The sequence below is a fragment of the Phaenicophaeus curvirostris genome, chromosome 8 (assembly GCF_032191515.1).
Source record: "Phaenicophaeus curvirostris isolate KB17595 chromosome 8, BPBGC_Pcur_1.0, whole genome shotgun sequence".
Taxonomy (NCBI): domain Eukaryota; kingdom Metazoa; phylum Chordata; class Aves; order Cuculiformes; family Cuculidae; genus Phaenicophaeus; species Phaenicophaeus curvirostris.
The window spans coordinates 18,587,381-18,606,178 of record NC_091399.1 but is presented as its reverse complement, the minus strand read 5'-3'; the positions used below and the strand labels follow the sequence as shown (position 1 = coordinate 18,606,178).

General features: G+C 46.3%; 1 protein-coding gene across 7 annotated transcripts in view; it reads right to left on the bottom strand.

Annotated features, from left to right (window-relative positions):
* RASAL2 (RAS protein activator like 2) overlaps positions 1 to 18,798 on the bottom strand; it is a 176,257-nt gene that overhangs the window by 73,810 nt on the left and 83,649 nt on the right. For all 7 annotated transcript variants that reach the window (XM_069862625.1, XM_069862626.1, XM_069862629.1 and 4 more), the window contains exons 2-3: positions 14,709 to 14,836; positions 12,926 to 13,052 (exon numbers count right to left, since the gene is read on the bottom strand). In XM_069862625.1, coding sequence (XP_069718726.1) covers positions 12,926 to 13,052; positions 14,709 to 14,836 — 255 coding nt within the window. The remainder of the gene's footprint in view (positions 1 to 12,925; positions 13,053 to 14,708; positions 14,837 to 18,798) is intronic.

Genomic DNA, 18,798 nt, shown 5'->3' with positions numbered 1-18,798 from the left:
CTCATACGCCTGCATTGATCATGTTACCACCAAGAGTGCGAGGGAGAAGCCACACAAGGATGGCATTTCAGTGCGGATCCTCTTTTCTCCACAAATATCTGGACTGGTGGCAGCGTGTGCAGAGCAAAGTGGCACTTCCCCTATACACCCACGTATCCACACCAAGCCCTGGCCGGCTCCCAGGTGCCTGTGTTGGTGGCACAGCGTTGCTAGCAGGTTCACTGCAGGGTAGCAGGGGGTTGGGAATCATAGAATCATAGAATCACCAGGTTGGAAGAGACCCACCGGATCATCGAGTCCAACCATTCCAATGAATGAAGGCATAAAGTTGGAAAAAGGATGAGGGAGAGGCGGTGGTTTACATTTTGTCCCTCCAAATTTATTTGAACTGGCAACAAATTAAATTCATTTTGCTCAAGTCAAGCCTGGTTTGTCCCTGACCATGACTGGGAAGTGGTTTCCTTGTTGTCTCTCAACCCACGAGCTTATCCATCTTATTTTCTCCCCAACCTGTTGAGGAAGGCGGGGAGAGTGGCTGGGTGGGCAGCCAGCAGCTGGCCAAGGTCAACCCACCACTACGTGCTTCACCAGGAGCAAGAATAAAACATCTTCCTAAATTCAGTCTCTGAAATCCAACAAAACACACTCCTGAGATCCTTCCCGTTTGCTCCTGGTGGAATGGTTCACGCCTGACCCTCGCTGTCAAAGCAAGACCAGAGCACTAACCCAACGACGATCAAAAAGTGATCAGCAATCCCCAACAGCACCTAGAGCCAAAGAAAAATGAAACTGAGTGCAAAAGCAAAGCACTCATTCTTTGCACAACATGAGTATCTTTGTGTCAGCAAGGTTGGTGACCACTGCTCGAGACTTTGCTGCTACCGTTTTAACTTACACACATGTAACAGTGGGATAAAATCCACTGGTGAGGAAAAAGTGAGACAGATGGAGTTTTCAGTGGCCAGTTTCTCACCTAAACTACACCAGCTCGCTGAAAAGAAGGTCACTAGTCAAGGAAATATTTGCAGTTCCATCTGAGAGAAAAGAAAACAGGGCAGAAAACCCCTTCAGTTCTTCACTGGGTAATGCACAAGATAAAGTACCCTCAAATATGCTTTACAAATTATTAGCTTGTAGCCAGAAGCACTTTACCGGACACTGAGTTGAATCTTAATGGGCACTAATCACTCCTAGAACACACGTCCCCTCCATCTCCACGGCTCCTTCTGGGAATCGGGGATTTGCTTGCGACACAGAGGTGCCTGTTGGAAGAGGTTCTGATGAACTCCAGCAGAGTTCAGTAGTGCGATTTTCCTCTGTGGCTTTGTTACTTTTTTTTTTTTTTTAAGTAAATTATCTCTCTGCACTGCTGCTGAAATATTTTTTGTCTGTTTTGCAGATAAAAATCACAGTTGTAATTCTTTCCTCCCCTTCTGCTATGAAAGAGCGATCACTCACAAAAGGGGCAGCGGGTTAGCAAAATATCCAGTGCATGCTTGAATAAGTCTGATTTAATACCTAAGCCACCTCATATATTACGAGCCTTTTAATCATCGATAAGAAGTAGCTCACCCATAGGAGGCGTGTCACTGCCCCGGCGAAGTGTAAATATCACAAGGCAGCACAGGAAATACCGAAAAATGCTCTTTTTTAATTTATTTTTTAAAGCCTCTCTCGTCTGCTTCCCACAGGTCTCACGGAGATTAATTAGCCTGTGTTCATAGACTATTTTGAAGATGTAAGAATATTACTGCCTGCTGGAAAACAAATCTCCTGAGAGTCTTGGGTGGCACAGCCCAAGAACAACCAACCGACAATGGATTTCTTGCCCCATTCCAGCTCTCTCAGCACGTTTGACCACCCCCAACCAGAAGTAATGATAGTAAAGAAAATCCCCCAAACTTTGGATCTGAAAGCAGCAACGACAAAGTGTCCTTCTTCAGCACTTTTTACGCAGAACACCTTCCACCAAATACGTTCAGAGACATTCAGCATGGGCGGCTCAGACACACAAGTGGAAACCTGCCAAAGGCCGTGACACCAACCCATAAGGACAAACAAAACATGGGGATTCACAGGTTTTCAGGACTCTAGAGATAAGACACAGGGCAGCTCACGGGTTATTATAGCACAGAAGCAGCCAGCCCTCCTTGTCTATATTCTGCTTGCTATGAGAACGTCCAGCATACAAGGATGTGGAGACAACACGCTGGGGGAAGGGGGAGGAACGAGTGAAGGGAAGACTGGATCAAACTTTCCAGAAACAACACGACCAAGGCAAAAACCCAGTAGAAGTGGCAGTGCCCCCTTCCAAGCTTCACCAAAACAAAAAATGCAATGGTTTTACTACTCAGCACAGAGTGCTTTGTTTTAAATGAAGCCCCTGGAAGGATGACTTGAGTGGCCCCCCAGAAGGGTTTGGTGTTTTTCCCACCGATCGGTCAAGCTTGTCCATCAGATCCCCTGTCTGTGTTTTTCTTGCTTTGAAGTTTGGACTATAAAAAGATTACAGAAACACATAGAATCATAGAATCACCAGGTTGGAAGAGACCCACTGGATCATCGAGTCCAACCATTCCTATCAAACACTAACCCATGCCCCTAAGCACCCCGTCCACCCGTCCCTTAAACCCCTCCAGGGAAGGGGACTCAACCACCTCCCTGGGCAGCCTCTGCCAGTGCCCAATGACCCTTTCTGTGAAAAATTTTTTCCTAATGTCCAGCCTAAACCTCTCCTGGCGGAGCTTGAGGCCATTCCCTCTCATCCTGTCCCCTGTCACTTGGGAGAAGAGCCCAGCTCCCTCCTCTCTACAACCTCCTTTCAGGCAGTTGGAGAGAGCAATGAGGTCTCCCCTCAGCCTCCTCTTCTCCAGGCTAAACACCCCCAGCTCTCTCAGCTGAAGGCTAGAGAAGGGGATGAACTTGTAAGACAATGTATGCGTAGCTAGCAAGAGATAGGGAGCTTCAGGACAGAAAAATGTGCAGCCCTAATGAAATAGCTCTCGGAAACGAAGCAGAAGCCCTGACTGCAACGCGTGCGAACATACCAGAAGTGGTTCAAGTAACAGCAGCTGTGAGAATGTGGGAGCATGGACTTTGTCTGTGTCAGAGGCAGGCAGCAACACAAGCTCTCCTGAAAATCTTTCTTGCCCAGCCCTTCTGCAAATCTCTGATCCTGCAAATGCACTGTCTGGACAAGAGGGAACGGCCTCAAGCTCTGCCAGGGGAGGTTTAGGCTGGACATTAGGAAAAAATTCTTCACAGAAAGGGTCATTTGGCACTGGAACAGGCTGCCCAGGGAGGGAGTTGAGTCCCCTTCCCTGGAGGGGTTTAAGGCACGGGTGGATGAGGTGCTGAGGGGCATGGTTTAGTGTTTGATAGGAATGGTTGGACTCGATGATCCGGTGGGTCTCTTCCAACCTGGTTATTCTGTGATTCTATGAAAGTGAATGCGGAGAGCAGCTTCACATTGCACCCAAGCCACCACGACTCCAGGCTGCTACTGGGGTGAGTGCAGCATGGAAGCAGCCTGGCTCTCCTGCTGCCCTAAAGCAACAGAGTCCCACCACCTCCCTGGGGCTGGAGCCCCCGCACGGCTGCAGGGTTACTGGGAACCCATCAACCTGATGCAAATAGGATTTCCCCGATTCACCTGGCAAACTCGTGACAGAACTCGCACCGAGGAGGGTGGTAAAGCAGGAGACAAGAGTGGGCAGTGGAGAGAACTTTGCATACTGGATTTCATACAAACTTCACACTAGATGCGCTTAATCCCGATTCATAAATATTTGCATCATTGAGTATCAATTTATGCCAAAGCAATAACTTGATCAGCAACTATAACTAATACTGAAGTCTGAACGAGCTTTAATTACATTGACATTTTAAATTTGAGTTCAACAGTTCAATTTAACTCTAGACAAGAGTTAGGATAAGGAAATTCAGGCTGTAGGGAGGAAGGTTAATTTTCCATCAAGTGTTAAGCCAGTTACTGAAGGGAAAAGGACAACGATACATGGCTGGGTGCAGCATAATTACTTTTTGTCATCAGATCAAACAACTATAAAAGAGAACCTACAAAATTAAACAATCCACAGTAAGTTCATGCATGATTTAAGGTAGATTTCTCAAAAGAATTAAATAAATGATTTCTTGTTGTTATTGTTGAGAAAACCAAGGAAAATGATAGCTTCCTTCATAATAAACTGAGATTTGGCTAGAGCACAGCCAACAAATCTGCCCCAGATGGTCCAAGAGCTACCAGTTCTTAGCAATTACTACGTCGCACAACACGCTCTACTGAAAAAGTGCTCTTTATGCTCACAGAGCAAAAATTTTAAATCTCTGAGGTGATTTTTTGTGCATGCTGCAAGTAGTGAGTAGGGATCGAATAATACATTTCCAAGACAAAAAAAAAGCCCTAATGCTTTATGTGTCAATACTAGAAAGTTAAGATTATGTGTTCAGACCCCTGTTAATTTGTCCTAAAAAGGTCTAAACAGATCTAAAAAGATCTAAACAGATAAAATTTGCTTCATGACAAACCTTGGCTTTCAGCACAGACAATCTGTGTCCAAGGGACTAAAGTTTCAGCAGCATTCAGAACAAAACAAAATCCTCTGGCTTCACTTGCGTGGTAGAAGAAGAAAAATATAGCAGCTTGGCAATTTTCTGTATAGAAATAACTCCAATTGCCCAGGGGGAATGTCACTGAGATCCAGCCATCCCGTCCGTTACACCTCGCTTCCCTGGAGTTGGTTTTAATTCCCAGCAGTTGCCTAAATTCTTCATCCTTCCAAGGCAAGCAAATTACCCTGTGGATAGTCCAAATTTCAGATCACTTCAGGGCTTTTCTGAAACCTTCCTAACCTCTCCTGTGGATGCAGGAGACAGCAAGACACTTCGCTCACAGTAGGTGTTTCCCTGCGTAGCCCGTTGGTTCTCTAACGATGCCCAAAAGCATTTCACGGGAGAGTTTTAAAAATGCAGCTCACAGTTTGCACGTATTTGCAGTTTGGGATAGAACATGATGGGTAAACAGTGTCATCTAAAGACAGTTAAAGGTTTAGAATTTCAATTATCTCGGCGTAGCTCCACTCCCTACTAACCATACCCAACAGACCATGATGAGCCCGTGACCCAACGCACTCTGGTGAGACAGTGAAGCAGTCAAAGCATGAAGGCTTTAGCAAACCTGCATTTGTGCTACTGCACAAATCCTGTGCACAGGTCCAGGACTGCCATGCAGTGAAGAACAGAGCTGTGGGGCTAAATGTTCAGTGTCCCCCTGCAGCCTACAGCAACCCAGCCGGTTCTTTGGCCACCGCCAAGCAGCCTCAAACCACCCAAGGGCAGAGCAGTGCTTTATGTGTTGATCTCAGTAGGGTATCACCTTTCCGCTGCTGGGGAACCTCTCAGTTTAGATTTCTGGTACAAAGCACTTACAACGGGTCAAAAAGACAAAAAAAAAAAAAATGAATCCCCAAAACACTCCTGGAGGGTTGCGAATTTAAACAAAGAAGGCAACCGACACACTCTCTCGCGTGTGTGTTTGTGCATCCACAAACACGCTTCTGCAAGCCCAAATCAGGCGAACCCGAGGAGCTGCAAGCGAGTCAAGTCAGCACATTTGAATCCACCTCCCAGCCAGAAATGCTGCTACACAACACAGCCCCTCAGTGGCCAAACTCCAAGCCCTCTTTCGCATCCCAGCCACGCGCAATAGATGACAGGGGCTGAATATTTTGCATACAGCAACACAGTGAAAAAGCAGATCGTGCTGTTGGGAAAATGATTTCATCAGGCCATATCAGAAATTCCTACAGCTGAGATACAGGGAGCTGCAACAGCATTTTTTCACCTTCACTTTCTAATAGATATCCTTTCTAGGCAAAGTTGAGTGGTGGCAGGCAAAGTGACAGTCCTCTTTCCAGTACAGTTTTGTTAGAAGTTACTGGATGTCCATTATTTCAAATTCCCGCATCTATCCTAAGTAAATCTGTCCTGAATATGTAAAGATTGGTGCATTGCAGATTTTTCCCTTGACCAGGTCACAAACAACCTCTCTTCTTCCAGAACAGCCTGCCTCCCTCTCCCTGCCACCTAAAGCAGTAACCCTTCTCAGGAATTCATCCTAAACCCTAGTACACGAGGATGGTAATTATGTGGTGAGCACAGAGTAAATCTGTTTATTCTTTCATCACAAAGTACTCGTTCCAACTAGAATACACAGAAAGCAAGTCTCGGCTTTGATTGCTTTACTTGCAAACAACCTTGTCTCAAAACCAGCAGTTATTGCAATAATCCTAGAAATCTTTCTGGCTAACGCTTGTTCTCCCCTGCCAGGTTTGTACCTGAAGGATGAGCACAGGCTGTGTGTTTTCTCGGGGCAACCATCCCCGCGTAGGAGGGCTCCGCGGGAACTGCTGTAAGAGGTACATACCAGGCAGCAACGAAACCAGGTGTCGCTGCACAAATCCTCCGTTGCTCACTCCATTTCCAAGCCTCTGGACACAACCTTTTCAAACAGCACGGAGGCAGGATTTCTGCACAGCTACCTGGTCACCTGATAGCAATGCAGTATGGATCTGGCACCAAAACAAATCGGTGCTCCATTTTTATCGCTTCTTCCCAAATTTCAAAACTGTACATGTAGTTCACTAGAGTGGAGAAGGCAGGTTTTATTTACCAGCTCTAAAGTACACTCCTGAGGTTGTCTAGAGATCTAAAATCAATTTTAGCAGCCTCAGTCTTTCTGTAAAAGGTAGAAATTGCTGCAGTAGCTGTGAAACTCTGTCCTCTCACTTATGGGCTTAACTTCAGGTTTGAAAAAATCCGACTGGGTTGATTTACCATTGAGCTGGAATTCCAGATTAGGTGCCAACTACATAACAGTTGCATGATCAGGAAAGTAAGACTGCGGAGTTTCCAATCTATTTGCATTTTAGTGCTTTTCTCCAATTGCAGCACACATTGCAATATTGTTTTCATCCGAAATTGTCCATTCTCCTTCCCATATCATCACTAGGTCATGTATTTTTATGAAAGTCATAGGAGCTTAGTATCTTTGAGACCTCTCTCTCTCTCAAATTCACTATTTGTAGGTTGGGAGACACAAACTGTTGAAGAAAGGAGGGATCACAGATACAGCATCAGTTTTGCTTCATTCCAAAAACAGGCTGAAAGTATTTAGAGAAGTCTCTACACGAGACGAGTTCTGCCGGCTTTATGCCAACAGGCAGAAACACACGTGCTAGGGAGAGAAAGTCAAAAAGGGATAGAAAGTTAAACAAAGAACCAGTGACTCACTGGTTGTAAGGAACCACCAGAGCAGTGCCTTGCCAACACTTGATAATGTCACCTGTGGCTTTGTCCAGCTCAGCCATGAAAGACTCGAAGGATGAAATTTCTACAATCTTGCGGAACATCCTGTTCTAGCACTGCACTACCTTCCTGGTGCTAAACTTCCTCTTAATCTCTCAAATCTGAATCTCCTGAAGTGTGACTTGTGGCCACCACCCCTACTTTTATCATCTGTCGCTATGGAGAAGGGTTTGGCTCCATCACTGCCAGCTCTTCCAAGCAGCCACAGACTATCAGATCAACCCCTTAGCCTCTTTTTTTGCCATCCTGAACAAGCCCAGCTCTCTCAGTCTCTTTTCATGGGCCACATACTCACAAAATGACCTTGGCAGATCCCTGCTGGACTGTCTCCAGATTCTTAACATCCTCCTTCAAGTGGTGGGTCCGACACTGCACCCAGTATTCCCAGTATGTCAGCAGCACTGGATACAGGCCATCAGCACAACTGCTCCTCCATGAATGTAGCTGCGCTGGCAAAACCAATCTTTATGGCCACTTGGAGAAGGGCAGCTCATCTCGGCATGGTAGGCTCTTCCCAAGGAGGAGGAACAGACAACAGTAGGTTGTGTGGATGCAACTGAACCAAAGGACGGGGAGAAGAGCTTCAGAGAGGGGAGTGAGCAGCTAAGCAACAGCATTAATGCCCTACAGAGACAGCTAAGGCACTAAAGGCCAGTTGCTTCTCTGATGAAGAGAAGATGACTCCAGATAAAAGTTGGTAAGACGAGCTAGAGAGCTGTACAAGGGCGGATACACGCAGTAGACACTGTACGTGCAGAGCTGACTGCACAGAAGTTTCTAAAAGGCATAAGGCTCGCTTACGCAGATTGTCCTCAAACTTGGTGGCTGTTGTCTCTCCAGCCGAATAAAAAGCAGGAGAAAAAAAAGAAAAGAAGGAAAATAGAAAACCAGAAAGAGAAAAGAAATTAAAAGAAATAAATAGAAATGAAAAGAAAAAGATCCTTTAGTTGTGTGGTCCCAGGTAATTTAGTTAATAACAAAGGTAGCTGAAGGAGTCCCTGTCTTCCCTCCTCTGCCCTTTGGCTGCTTGTTTGTGTTGCGGAACCATCCCACCAGAGCTCCTCGCCTACCTGCCATGCTCATATTGTTTAGAACAATAAGATCAGTGAGCAGCAAGCACGCCAGTATTTACCGTGGGTAGAGGGTACAGACTGTGTTTTCCCATTGATTTGACCAAATGACTGGGTACAAACCAGAATTTCTCAATGCTAATGACTCAAGGCGAGGGCAACGTGAAAACATGCAAAAGCATCTTCGCCTCTGACCTGCTTCCAGCAGTCTTTTCTCAAGAGCCTGCATATTCAGCAGAGATGCGACAGAGAAAAAACAGGTTAATGTGTTTCAACAGGTGAAACAGTCTTTATTTTCTTCTCGGATGACTTCCTCTCCAAATACAAAATGAAAATCCATTTGCATCAACACAAGCCTTTCTAAGGATCAGAGAAGCTCAAAAAACTCTCCCCAGTGATGGTCCCTTCCAACAATTTAAAAATAAAGAATAAAAAAAAATACATTTCCTCACTTTCAATCCCTCCTAATATTTCCCTGTATGCAGGCAAAAAATCTCTTATTAATGCCATGAAGATGCACCCAGATGCCAGAATAGAACTTGTGCTACGCACTCTCCTTCACAACCCTCCTTCAGTGTGAGCAGCTGGTGAGAAGGAAGCCGAGTAGGAGAAAAGAGGATTATTTTGGGAAAGGAAGCGATAACTGTTACTAGTCTGTCAAAGAGCATGAATGGTGGAAACCTGAATCATGCTTTGACTGCATGAAAGGTTAACTCCAACGTGCTGCTATAAGCACAGACCCTTTATGGAGGATGCCACCTCCCTGACAGGCAAACCCACACCTGACAGAAAAAGAGCAGGATCTGAAGCAGGGATGGAGGCAAGTAGAAGGGATGAACCAGCCTGATTTTTCTTCACCCTGTAACTTCGAGGTGCTGGTCTCCAGGGCCTGGGCCACACTTGATAACAGGATTAGCCCACTGAGTAGTAACGCTCGAAAGAAGAAGGACAGAGGCTGTCAAGCAGGAGTTAAGGAGAAATTACAGGGATGTTTTTAGCTTCCCTGAATGGAAGGACCTCCGAATAAGTGCTGCAAAGATGAAATCCTAACTAGTAAATGACATATTATAATGTGTCTATTCACTCACAGCTGTATTACTGCAACGATACAGCTTATGTGCTATGGGTATTTCTTGGTGTATTATTGAACGGATGGCGTGCCGACACCACTCTGTGTACAACGTACCTTCCAGGTGGGAATTAAGAATTTCAGCATTAGAAACAACCTCTCCGCTGCCCGCAAGCAGAGGGCAAGCTCCTAAGCAAGCAGTAGACGGCGAGTGTTCTCCGGAGTCACAGTTTTTAAATGATCTTATTAGTTTTCACCGTTTAAACAAGTCACTCTCTATCTCGCGCTGTATCTTTGTGTCCGCCCCTCCGGCTCTCGCTGGAGGGTGACTAGTGGTTTCTCCCTGCACAGAAGGGATGGCTCAGCTGCTCCTCCAGCAGCTGCTGAACCATCACAAATTACAGCTTACTGTACCAAAGTATGTGGAAATTGGTGTCTATCTTAGTACACGGGGCTGTAAACCACGGTGGTGCAACAGCTGCCTCATGAACAGCTGAGCCAAGCCTGCAGCAAGGGTAGAAATGACAGAGACAGCAGGAATAGCTACAGCAGCCCTTGGGTAAAGCACCCTTGACTTAATGTTGACCTTTGCCAAGTTACGAAGCTCGTGCTTCAACTTCTCGGCTGTAGCGTGGGTAGCTTCTCTCCCACTCACTTCCTGGGAATGGTGCTGTGAGGATCTGTGCACAATGCTATAAGGAATGCCACAAAAAATTGCAGAATGGGTATGACCGCTGATTCTGCAGAGCCCCTGACGAACGTGCACTGTTCTAGGTGCTCTAGTAAGAGAAAGACTGACCTCATACGATACTCTGAACATTCCATACAAGGTGTAACCATAGTTCTACAGATGAAAGAGAGTCTCATCACCTGATTTTCCCTTTTTCCTTTTTTGAAAATCAATCAATCAATAAACCACAGGAGAGGCATGGTAACCTTGCTCAGGGGCAAAAGCAAATGCCATTGCTATACCACAACCTCTGTGCTAGAGCCAGCCCTTAGAAGCTCTTCTGCAAGCAGTAATTTCAGATATCATCTTAAGATGTAATGCCCACTGTTGCCATGTTATGCACACGCTTCCCTAAGACAAGCTGAATTTTCTTATCAGCTCTGCATAACAATTTCTCAACTCAATGTTTTAGCTGCTTCTTCTGCACATTTCAGCTTTTGGTGTCCATTCCAAAGCTGTTTTAGTCCAGTTGTTATCTCTACTGCCTGTGATATGTTCTGGCTGTCACCATCCTTTCCCTTCTTTTAATAAGGATGTTCAATGGTTTCCTTCAGTGGTTTGTCCTCTGGCTCAATATCTTGACAAAAAGCTATTCCCACTGCTCTCCACCAACGCTCTTTTTCCCATTAGCAGGAATTCTGTAATCCTGATAAGAGACATTTCTAAGCAGGATGTAAAAACAAGGGAACTACCTAGGGTGCTGCAATCAGAGATCAAATATAACCTTCCCTCCCACTCACCCTCCTCGTTCCTCACAGTATGGGCATTCCTCTACCTTTTGCCAGCTCATGCCTTTCCTCCCCTCCCAGTGCATGCCTCCTTCTTTTAACTACACGCTCTGTGACGTCTATATTCACCACACTTGCAGCTCCCATATGGAAAAGACCATGTGAATATGACTTTCTCTTGCACTTTTAATATAGTCTTGTCAGGCGTGCATCAAGTAGCACACTATAAGACACCACACACCCCTAAAACTGCAGCAAAATACACGGTAAGGCGTATACCCAAACTGCACAATCATCTCTTCTGTATGGCAATTCAGGAAATATGAAGAAGGTTACAAGGTTTACGTTTAAAACCATAACACTGGGATTTCCAGCTATTCAGATGCTCAGTGAAGTCTAGAAATTAAACACTTATTGCACATGGTATAGAAAAAGATATGCTAAATGAAATCCTAAACTTTAAAGGTTTTTCTGGCTTGCAAAATAGCTGAAAATAATGGTCATTGCCTAGCACAGACTGGCTGCAATAGGATTCTTCACTCATCTCACTAGCCACACACCTGGAGGAAGTACCTATAACACTGTGTAAACATGTTTAATGCTGGGTTTAGTCCCGAACAAGAACAAATATTTATTCATATTGCAAAACAAGATGATCATTTAGAGCTGCATTTGAAATGCCACAAATAAATCCAACAGGGGTTCTTGTTTATGTCACTCGCCCCCAAGTACTTTGCAGTTTTTCCTCCTAAATCCCCAACCTAGCCTGCTGTTTTTCAGACTTCTAATCCAGCAACCAAACAAACCCAAAGAACGAACCCTACCTGCCTTCCTCAAATAAGGAGGAGGGAAGCAGCGCTGCTGGCACGTACAGATAAGTACCACAGCTGCAATGTGTTCATTAACTATCCAGAACAGTGGGATTTTAATGACTTGTGTGCAATGTACTCGCAGAATAAAATTCATTGGCATAAAAACCAGCTGAGCCTGTGAAATGAGAAATACCTTACCTGCTCGTCACCTCCGATAATGATGTTATCAAAGCTGCTTTACTGTTTAGAGATGCACGTTACTTTTTCCCTCATAGTCCACTCTCTCCCAGGACTGATATTTTTCACAGCTGAACTAAGGAAGAACTGCTCTTAGCTCCTGTCAGCCTATGCCAAAGAAAGCTTCTGGAACAGTGTGGGGATAGAAAGAAGAGCTCGCTTGTACGTGATTCCTGCCTCCCTCCACTCTTCCCTTCTTCTGGAGAGAGTGGGAACGATGCTTTTTATGCAACCACAGGTTGGGTGGAACAAAAAAGAGGAACCGGGCCAAATCTGGACTTGGGAAAACATTGCAACAGGGCTTTTGCCTGTCATTTTTACTACCTGCCCTTTCTTTTGCTTTCCCTAGATTTCAACATTCATACCTACAGCCAAGAGCAGCATGCAGTTAGCTGTTTTTTTAGGAACTGCACCCTGGACAGGCACAAAGTACATTACAGAAAAACCAGTTATTTAGTGCTCATTATGAAAATATGAAGCAAAGGAAATTGAGACTCAAAGTGAGGCAAAAACACCACCACGCAACAGTTCTAAAACCAGCTGGAACCACTCACAGCTATCTGCAAAAGCCGCTGCATTCAGCAGCTCTCAGTTGCAAATCCCAGGGCTGTGTAGTAACCTTACAAACACAGCTACACACCTTCCCGTACGCAGCAATGGCCCAGCTTCTCTGGTACCCCATCATAACCTGACGTTTCGATAAATCCACATGTTTGGAAGTCATTTTGCTGGTGGGCAGCACAGGCACAGGGTCTCCACACCAGCACCGAGCTGGGACGTGACCCATCACAGCGGCTCCTCAGCAAGGACGCTGCTTGGGAAGCAGTGACGGCTGATCGAGCTTGCAGCTATAAATGACAATAAAATGCATTGTTGTGTCCCAGATCTGGACTTACCCAGTTTGGTGGCATCCTCTGGTGGGTACTCGGGAAACTGGCCCTCGGAGGGAACGCTCACCGTGCGGCGCAGGCATCGCCCTTTGGTAGCATCCACCAGCGGCTCCTGAAGGCCATCGATAGACACCTGCACAAAAAGGATGCCGAGAGCTGTTAAATTTGCCACTGGGCCACGCTGTTAGTATGCCATCTTGATAAGAAATTAATTTTCTACTCATCTGGTAATAACTTCCAGGTGCAGCTTGGAGTGCCTGGCCTTACCACAAAATTCCTGAGCTCACCGGGAAGGCACCGCAGCGGCGAGGAGCCTCGGTGCAGCAGCAGCCCGGAGCGAGCTGCATGCCGGCGTGCTGCAACCGGTGCTCCAGAGCTATCGAGCCATAGGATCACCAGGTTGGAAGAGACCTACCAGATCATTGAGTCCAACCATTCCCATCAAACACTAAACCATGTCCCTCAGCACCTCGTCCACCCGTCCCTTAAACCCCTCCACAGAAGGTGACTCAACCCCCTCCCTGGGCAGCCTCTGCCAGTGCCCAACGACCCTTTCTGGGAAGAATTTCTTTCCTAATGTCCAGCCTAAATCTCCCCTGGTGGAGCTTGAGGCCATTCCCTCTCGTCCTGTCCCCTGTCACTTGGGAGAAGAGCCCAGCTCCCTCCTCTCCACAACCTCCTTTCAGGTAGCTGGAGAGAGCAATGAGGTCTCCCCTCAGCCTCCTCTCCTCCAGGCTAAACACCCCCAGCTCTCTCAGCCACTCCTCTTGTTCTCCAGCCCCTTCCCCAGCTTCGTTGCTCTTCTCTGGACTTGCTCCAGAGCCTCAACATCCTTCTTGTGGTGAGGGGCCAGAACTGAACACAGGATTCGACATGACACAACCGACCCACATGCCTAACGAGGCTCTCCAGCCTTTGCAAACTGGTTCTCCAAAGCCAGACCCATTGCTGCCCTACCTCACCCGCTTCCATGCTGGGCAGGTCAGGCAGAGGCTGCTGCTCAGATGGCTTGGAGATGACAAAACAATTTTTGCAGCCTCGGCACGTATTCAGTGGCCGGCTACGGTGCGTCAGGGACAAACGGACCTTTGGCTGCTTGTACTGGGCACACAGAGAAAGGGGATCCCTTCTAGGATTACGTCAAACTCATCCTAAAGGTGGAACCTCAGAAGGTTTGAAAAAAGGCTTGGGATCCTCAGTATTTCCTAGTTATAATATTCTGTACGCCAGTTTTCATTAAAAGTATTGAATGGATCTAGATGTCATTTATCTTCTCAGATTCTGGCAGAACCTGACCCCTTAGGGTTTGCTCCCACACCTGCCTGGACGCCTGCATTTTGCTAAAGAGGTGCTCACGCTGGAAAAAGAAGTGGTAAATTGTGCTCCTCTCACTGCAGCTGCAAGGCATTTGGACAACAGCCGAGAGCTCCAAGGAGCTCAAGCAATACAGTCTCCTTGTCCAACAGCACCTACCTCTGGGAACAAGGAACGGGCATTCTGTACTCCTAATCCAATCCCAAAAAACATACCAAGGGGTCTGGAGGATAAGGACGGGAACCCAACTGCTTTACGAATTTATACGCACACCTTTGCACACCCTGATTTAGCTGACTTGATCAGCTTGGGTTAATTTGAGCATCAGTTGCTTTGTAGATGGAAAACCAGAGAGACGAGAACTTCAGAGAGTTACCTGCTCCTCTGAGGTGCTGCTGGCTGCAGGAGTCTTCCTCCTGAACCAAGGAAAACAACCTATTCTCATACTGTTGAGAAGAACACCTTCTTCTCTCACCTCTTTCTCCCTGTTGAGCAGCAGCAGCTGGCTGTCTGTCAGGATGCAGTATTTCCTCTCCCATGTTGTCGTCTCCGTGTAGGGGGACTGGCCGCAGGACAGTCTGTGTGTAGGTGGTCCTTTCACATCTGCGAACAGAAAACCACAACGCCAGAAGCATTAGCACGTGTCGTTAACCACCACCTCTGCCTTTGTGGCTCTGCAGCCAGATGTGACCCACAACTGCGATCTGTACTTAGCGGCGCCCCTTTCAGTGTATCGAAAAGACACGATGCTAATCCTGGGAGGCACCCACACGGGATGCTATGGAAAGTACACTATGAATACCTGATATATATATATATATATATAATATGCATATTATATATAATAATACTACCCATCTATAGCATGACTTACAAAAATGGCAATACCTGAGATGAATATAAATGTCTTGGTCTTTTCTTTTGATTCTATTTTGGTCCTTGACAAAGAGCTCTAACGCAAACTCCATCTTCCCTCCACTCCCTTCTCAAAAATGCGGTCAAATGGATAGGGCCTGGATGTACCTTAAACCTTAATAATCATAGAATCATAGAATAACCAGGTTGGAAGAGACCCACCAGATCATCGAGTCCAACCGTTCCTATCAAATTAAGTTGGAAGGGAAATAAATAAACTAAGGGAAATTAATAAACTAGGTTATTTGAGACTAAAGAGAGACAGAGGAAGGAATATGGGGATCGAGGAACACAGACTTGAAGAAGGGAAGGAGAACTTCTAAGGGGTGGATATTTAATTAAGAAGGGCTTACTAGCATCTTTTGGTAGGGAAGCTATTTGATTAAATTGTGACAGACAGGAATCTTCCAGCATTTTCATTTTAGCCGCAGGCGCTATGGTGGCAAAAAATCAAACAAAAAAACCCTCAAAAGCCAACAAAAAACCCCAACCAAACTCCAAAGCAAAATCCAACTCATTTGGGTCCCAGTGCTGATCTTTTAAGATTGACTTAAAAATCAATTTCCCTTAAATCTCTCAGGCCTGAGCTACACAGGACATCGTGCCTCTCACAGCTAAGAGGTTTCCTCCCAGACTGGGGAAGGAAAGCACATGGAGCAGCACAGCAGACAGACTTCTCTGCCAAGCAGCCCAGCTCAAAAGGCAAGGAAGCCATGGAGCAGCACGGTTGGTGCTCCGAGAAGACTGGGTGCAAAGAGGCTGCCGTAGGAACTCAAGTGTGCAGTCAACTGGTAAAAACCTCTTTACAAGGAGACAGAAATGCTATTTGAGTAACAGAAAAAGGGACGTATGCAACAGAGTCATGTATACAACTTAGAAAACACATTCAAGTCATGTCTTCCCAAAGTTTTGAGATCAAGCTCTTGTTGCTTTGTAACATCTAGTTTCAGTTCCATCTTGCACTCTAGTTTTATACAACTTGACCTGCATTGATCTAAAACTTGGCCATTCTCAAGGCATATTCTAGAGATTCCTCAAGTCCCTGAACTGCCTCTAAGAGACAGATACTGCAAAAATCAGGATATTATCAGGCCTTGGCTGTGTCCAGGACCTCCTTCAGCTACTTGAGGAGCCCATTAGGCAAAATGAATGTTCAGAACCACAGTGTTTTGTAATGTTAGCCTCCTTTCAGTGCACACACTAAGATCCGGTGGGTCTCTTCCAACCTGGTTATTCTATGATTCTATGATTCTTGGAGCTCCTACCCAGTTACACCACTAGAGGCCAGTGAATCCTCAAACACCCACCTGCAAGGCAGCCTCCAAGTCCAACTGCAACCATTGAAGCTGGACTGGTGAGACCCTCCAACCGACTGCACTCCTTGCAGATCTTGCGTAGCCAAACCCCATCCAAACATTAAAAGACCTGCAACGTCTTCATGCTCTTTTCCTGCAGGTAACTGCAACTTTGCGTGCGCACTGAAAGGAACGTCAGCTTCTAAAGCCTGAAAGATGGCATTCAGTACTTAGTTCAACCTCATGGTGCATTAGGACTCTTGTGATCATTCAGAAGAACGCTTGAAACAGCCAACCTGATACTGCATGGCTCCTACTGCTCTGAATAATAAAGAAATGCACCTTTGTTGTCTTAATTTTGGGTGAATTCAGGGAAGAAGCCAAGATTCAGAGCTGGGCTCCGCACTGTAACCTCTCCGAACAGAGCTCAGCTTCCAAAAGGGACAAAGTAATGCTGTGCATCTCAAAATTGCCCCAAAACTCTACTTAGGCATAAAAACAGCTAAGGGAAATCACCACGATCTCCGTGAAGCAGATGCACATTTGTGCAAACTCCTGGAGCACAACGGGCCCTATCACAATTACATGTTTGTCCATCGTACAGACATTAACCCTCCCTGTAAACTTTTGGCACAACATCAGCACACATTTATCATGGCATCCAACCCAAAATCCAACCAGATGCAAAATAAAACTACTGCTGCTCCTGCTTAGACCTTGATTTCCCAAACAGCAGCTCATGAACCCTACCCGCACCCAAGATAAACCTCTGAGCAACGGGCTGAGAGGGGGAAGATGAGTGAGAAGGGTGAAGCCAACGGTTCCAAGTGTGAGTGTGCAACAGAAATGTGAGGACCAGAGTGCTGGGATCTAGCCTCTCGGGCGATGAAAGCACATGATAAGTCACTGAAGGGGAAAAAGGATGATGCATACCCCATCCTGCTCATGTGGGTGGGCTAGAAGCGAGGGAGTGCCTCCAGCTGCTACGCCGAGCGATAACAGAGTAAACTCTATTCTGAACTGCCGGTAGACTTCCTCACAGCAGAAGACCCTTCCAGACCATTAGCTCCAACACAGCACCTACAGTCACGACTCATCCAGCCCACAAAGACTTTTGCATTTTAATTTCTACTAACTGCAGGCCTTGGCAGGATACCATCCAACTGATCTACGGGCTGCACAAAGGAATTAAAGAACAGAACAACTTCTTCCACTGCAATAACAACTCCAGGACTCCACTGAGTCATCAGGCGCTGTGGGCCAGCCCCGGCTCTGCTGCCAAGTGGGGTGGCTACGTCAGAACAGCTTTCCACAGGCTGCTGGCAGGGTAACGTGCCATCTTGGTGCCAGGAGCTGTCAGCCACCACCAGAGAACAGCATTAATATTTGGTGTCTGTTCTGGTATCCCTTTGAACACGTCGAGACACAGCTCTACCGCTCCTGGGCTGACCAAGTGCTTTCCTCAACAAAGAGGAGCAGTGGCAAGCTGGTATTCTGATGTATCAGATCCCACAACTCCAGTCCTCTCCCCGAGGCTGATGCTGCAAGCCCATCTTGCAAACCAGATGGATGCTGAATATGTGCTGAAAGAAAACTTGCTGCGACAAAACTCACAGTGTAGCTTTGGTTCATTTGTCCCACCTATTCAAACTATTTCTTCTGCATGGCTGACCTCTTGGAAGCCTCTCACAACAGCTGTAACCTCAAAACTGATTCTGAAGCATGTTTCTAGCTTAGACTCAAGACTCTTTGGGACTTTACACAGGATCACGCATACACTTGATCACTTCACAAACTGTTCTGCTGCTTTCCGATACTCTTCATCTTCAGGTTTCATTTTACACTCTTGGCTCCAACTTTTCATGTTAATGTAATAAAACCCTCCAACTGCTTCCACTAGTGCCCCAGAACAAATGTACCACCGCTGTTTGAATCACTATGGAAACGAATGACAAGAAATCCATGCGTAAGTAGGAACGCTTTGGGGAAGACCACGTGTCAGGGCTGTCCTTTCTCACTTTGGGGCTGCTCTCCATCAGCTCACACTGAAAGGCTTGTGCTTTCATAGAACGGTTTGGGTTGGAAGGGACCATGAAGGTCATCTAGTCCAAGCCCCTGCAGTGAGCAGGGACCCTTTGGAGGGTAACTCCTTGAGGAATGCCATTTCGACCAGGAGCTGGAGAAGAGATCAAGATGTGTCTGAAGCTCTGACATTGCAGATGTTACATGTGGGATGGGCTCATACAGCCACACACCTCAACATGCAAGTTCTGGTGACTGCAGATTTCTTTCCCCAATCTGATGCAATCTTTCCATTCTGCACCATGACAAGGAGGCATTCAAACAAGCAGACCA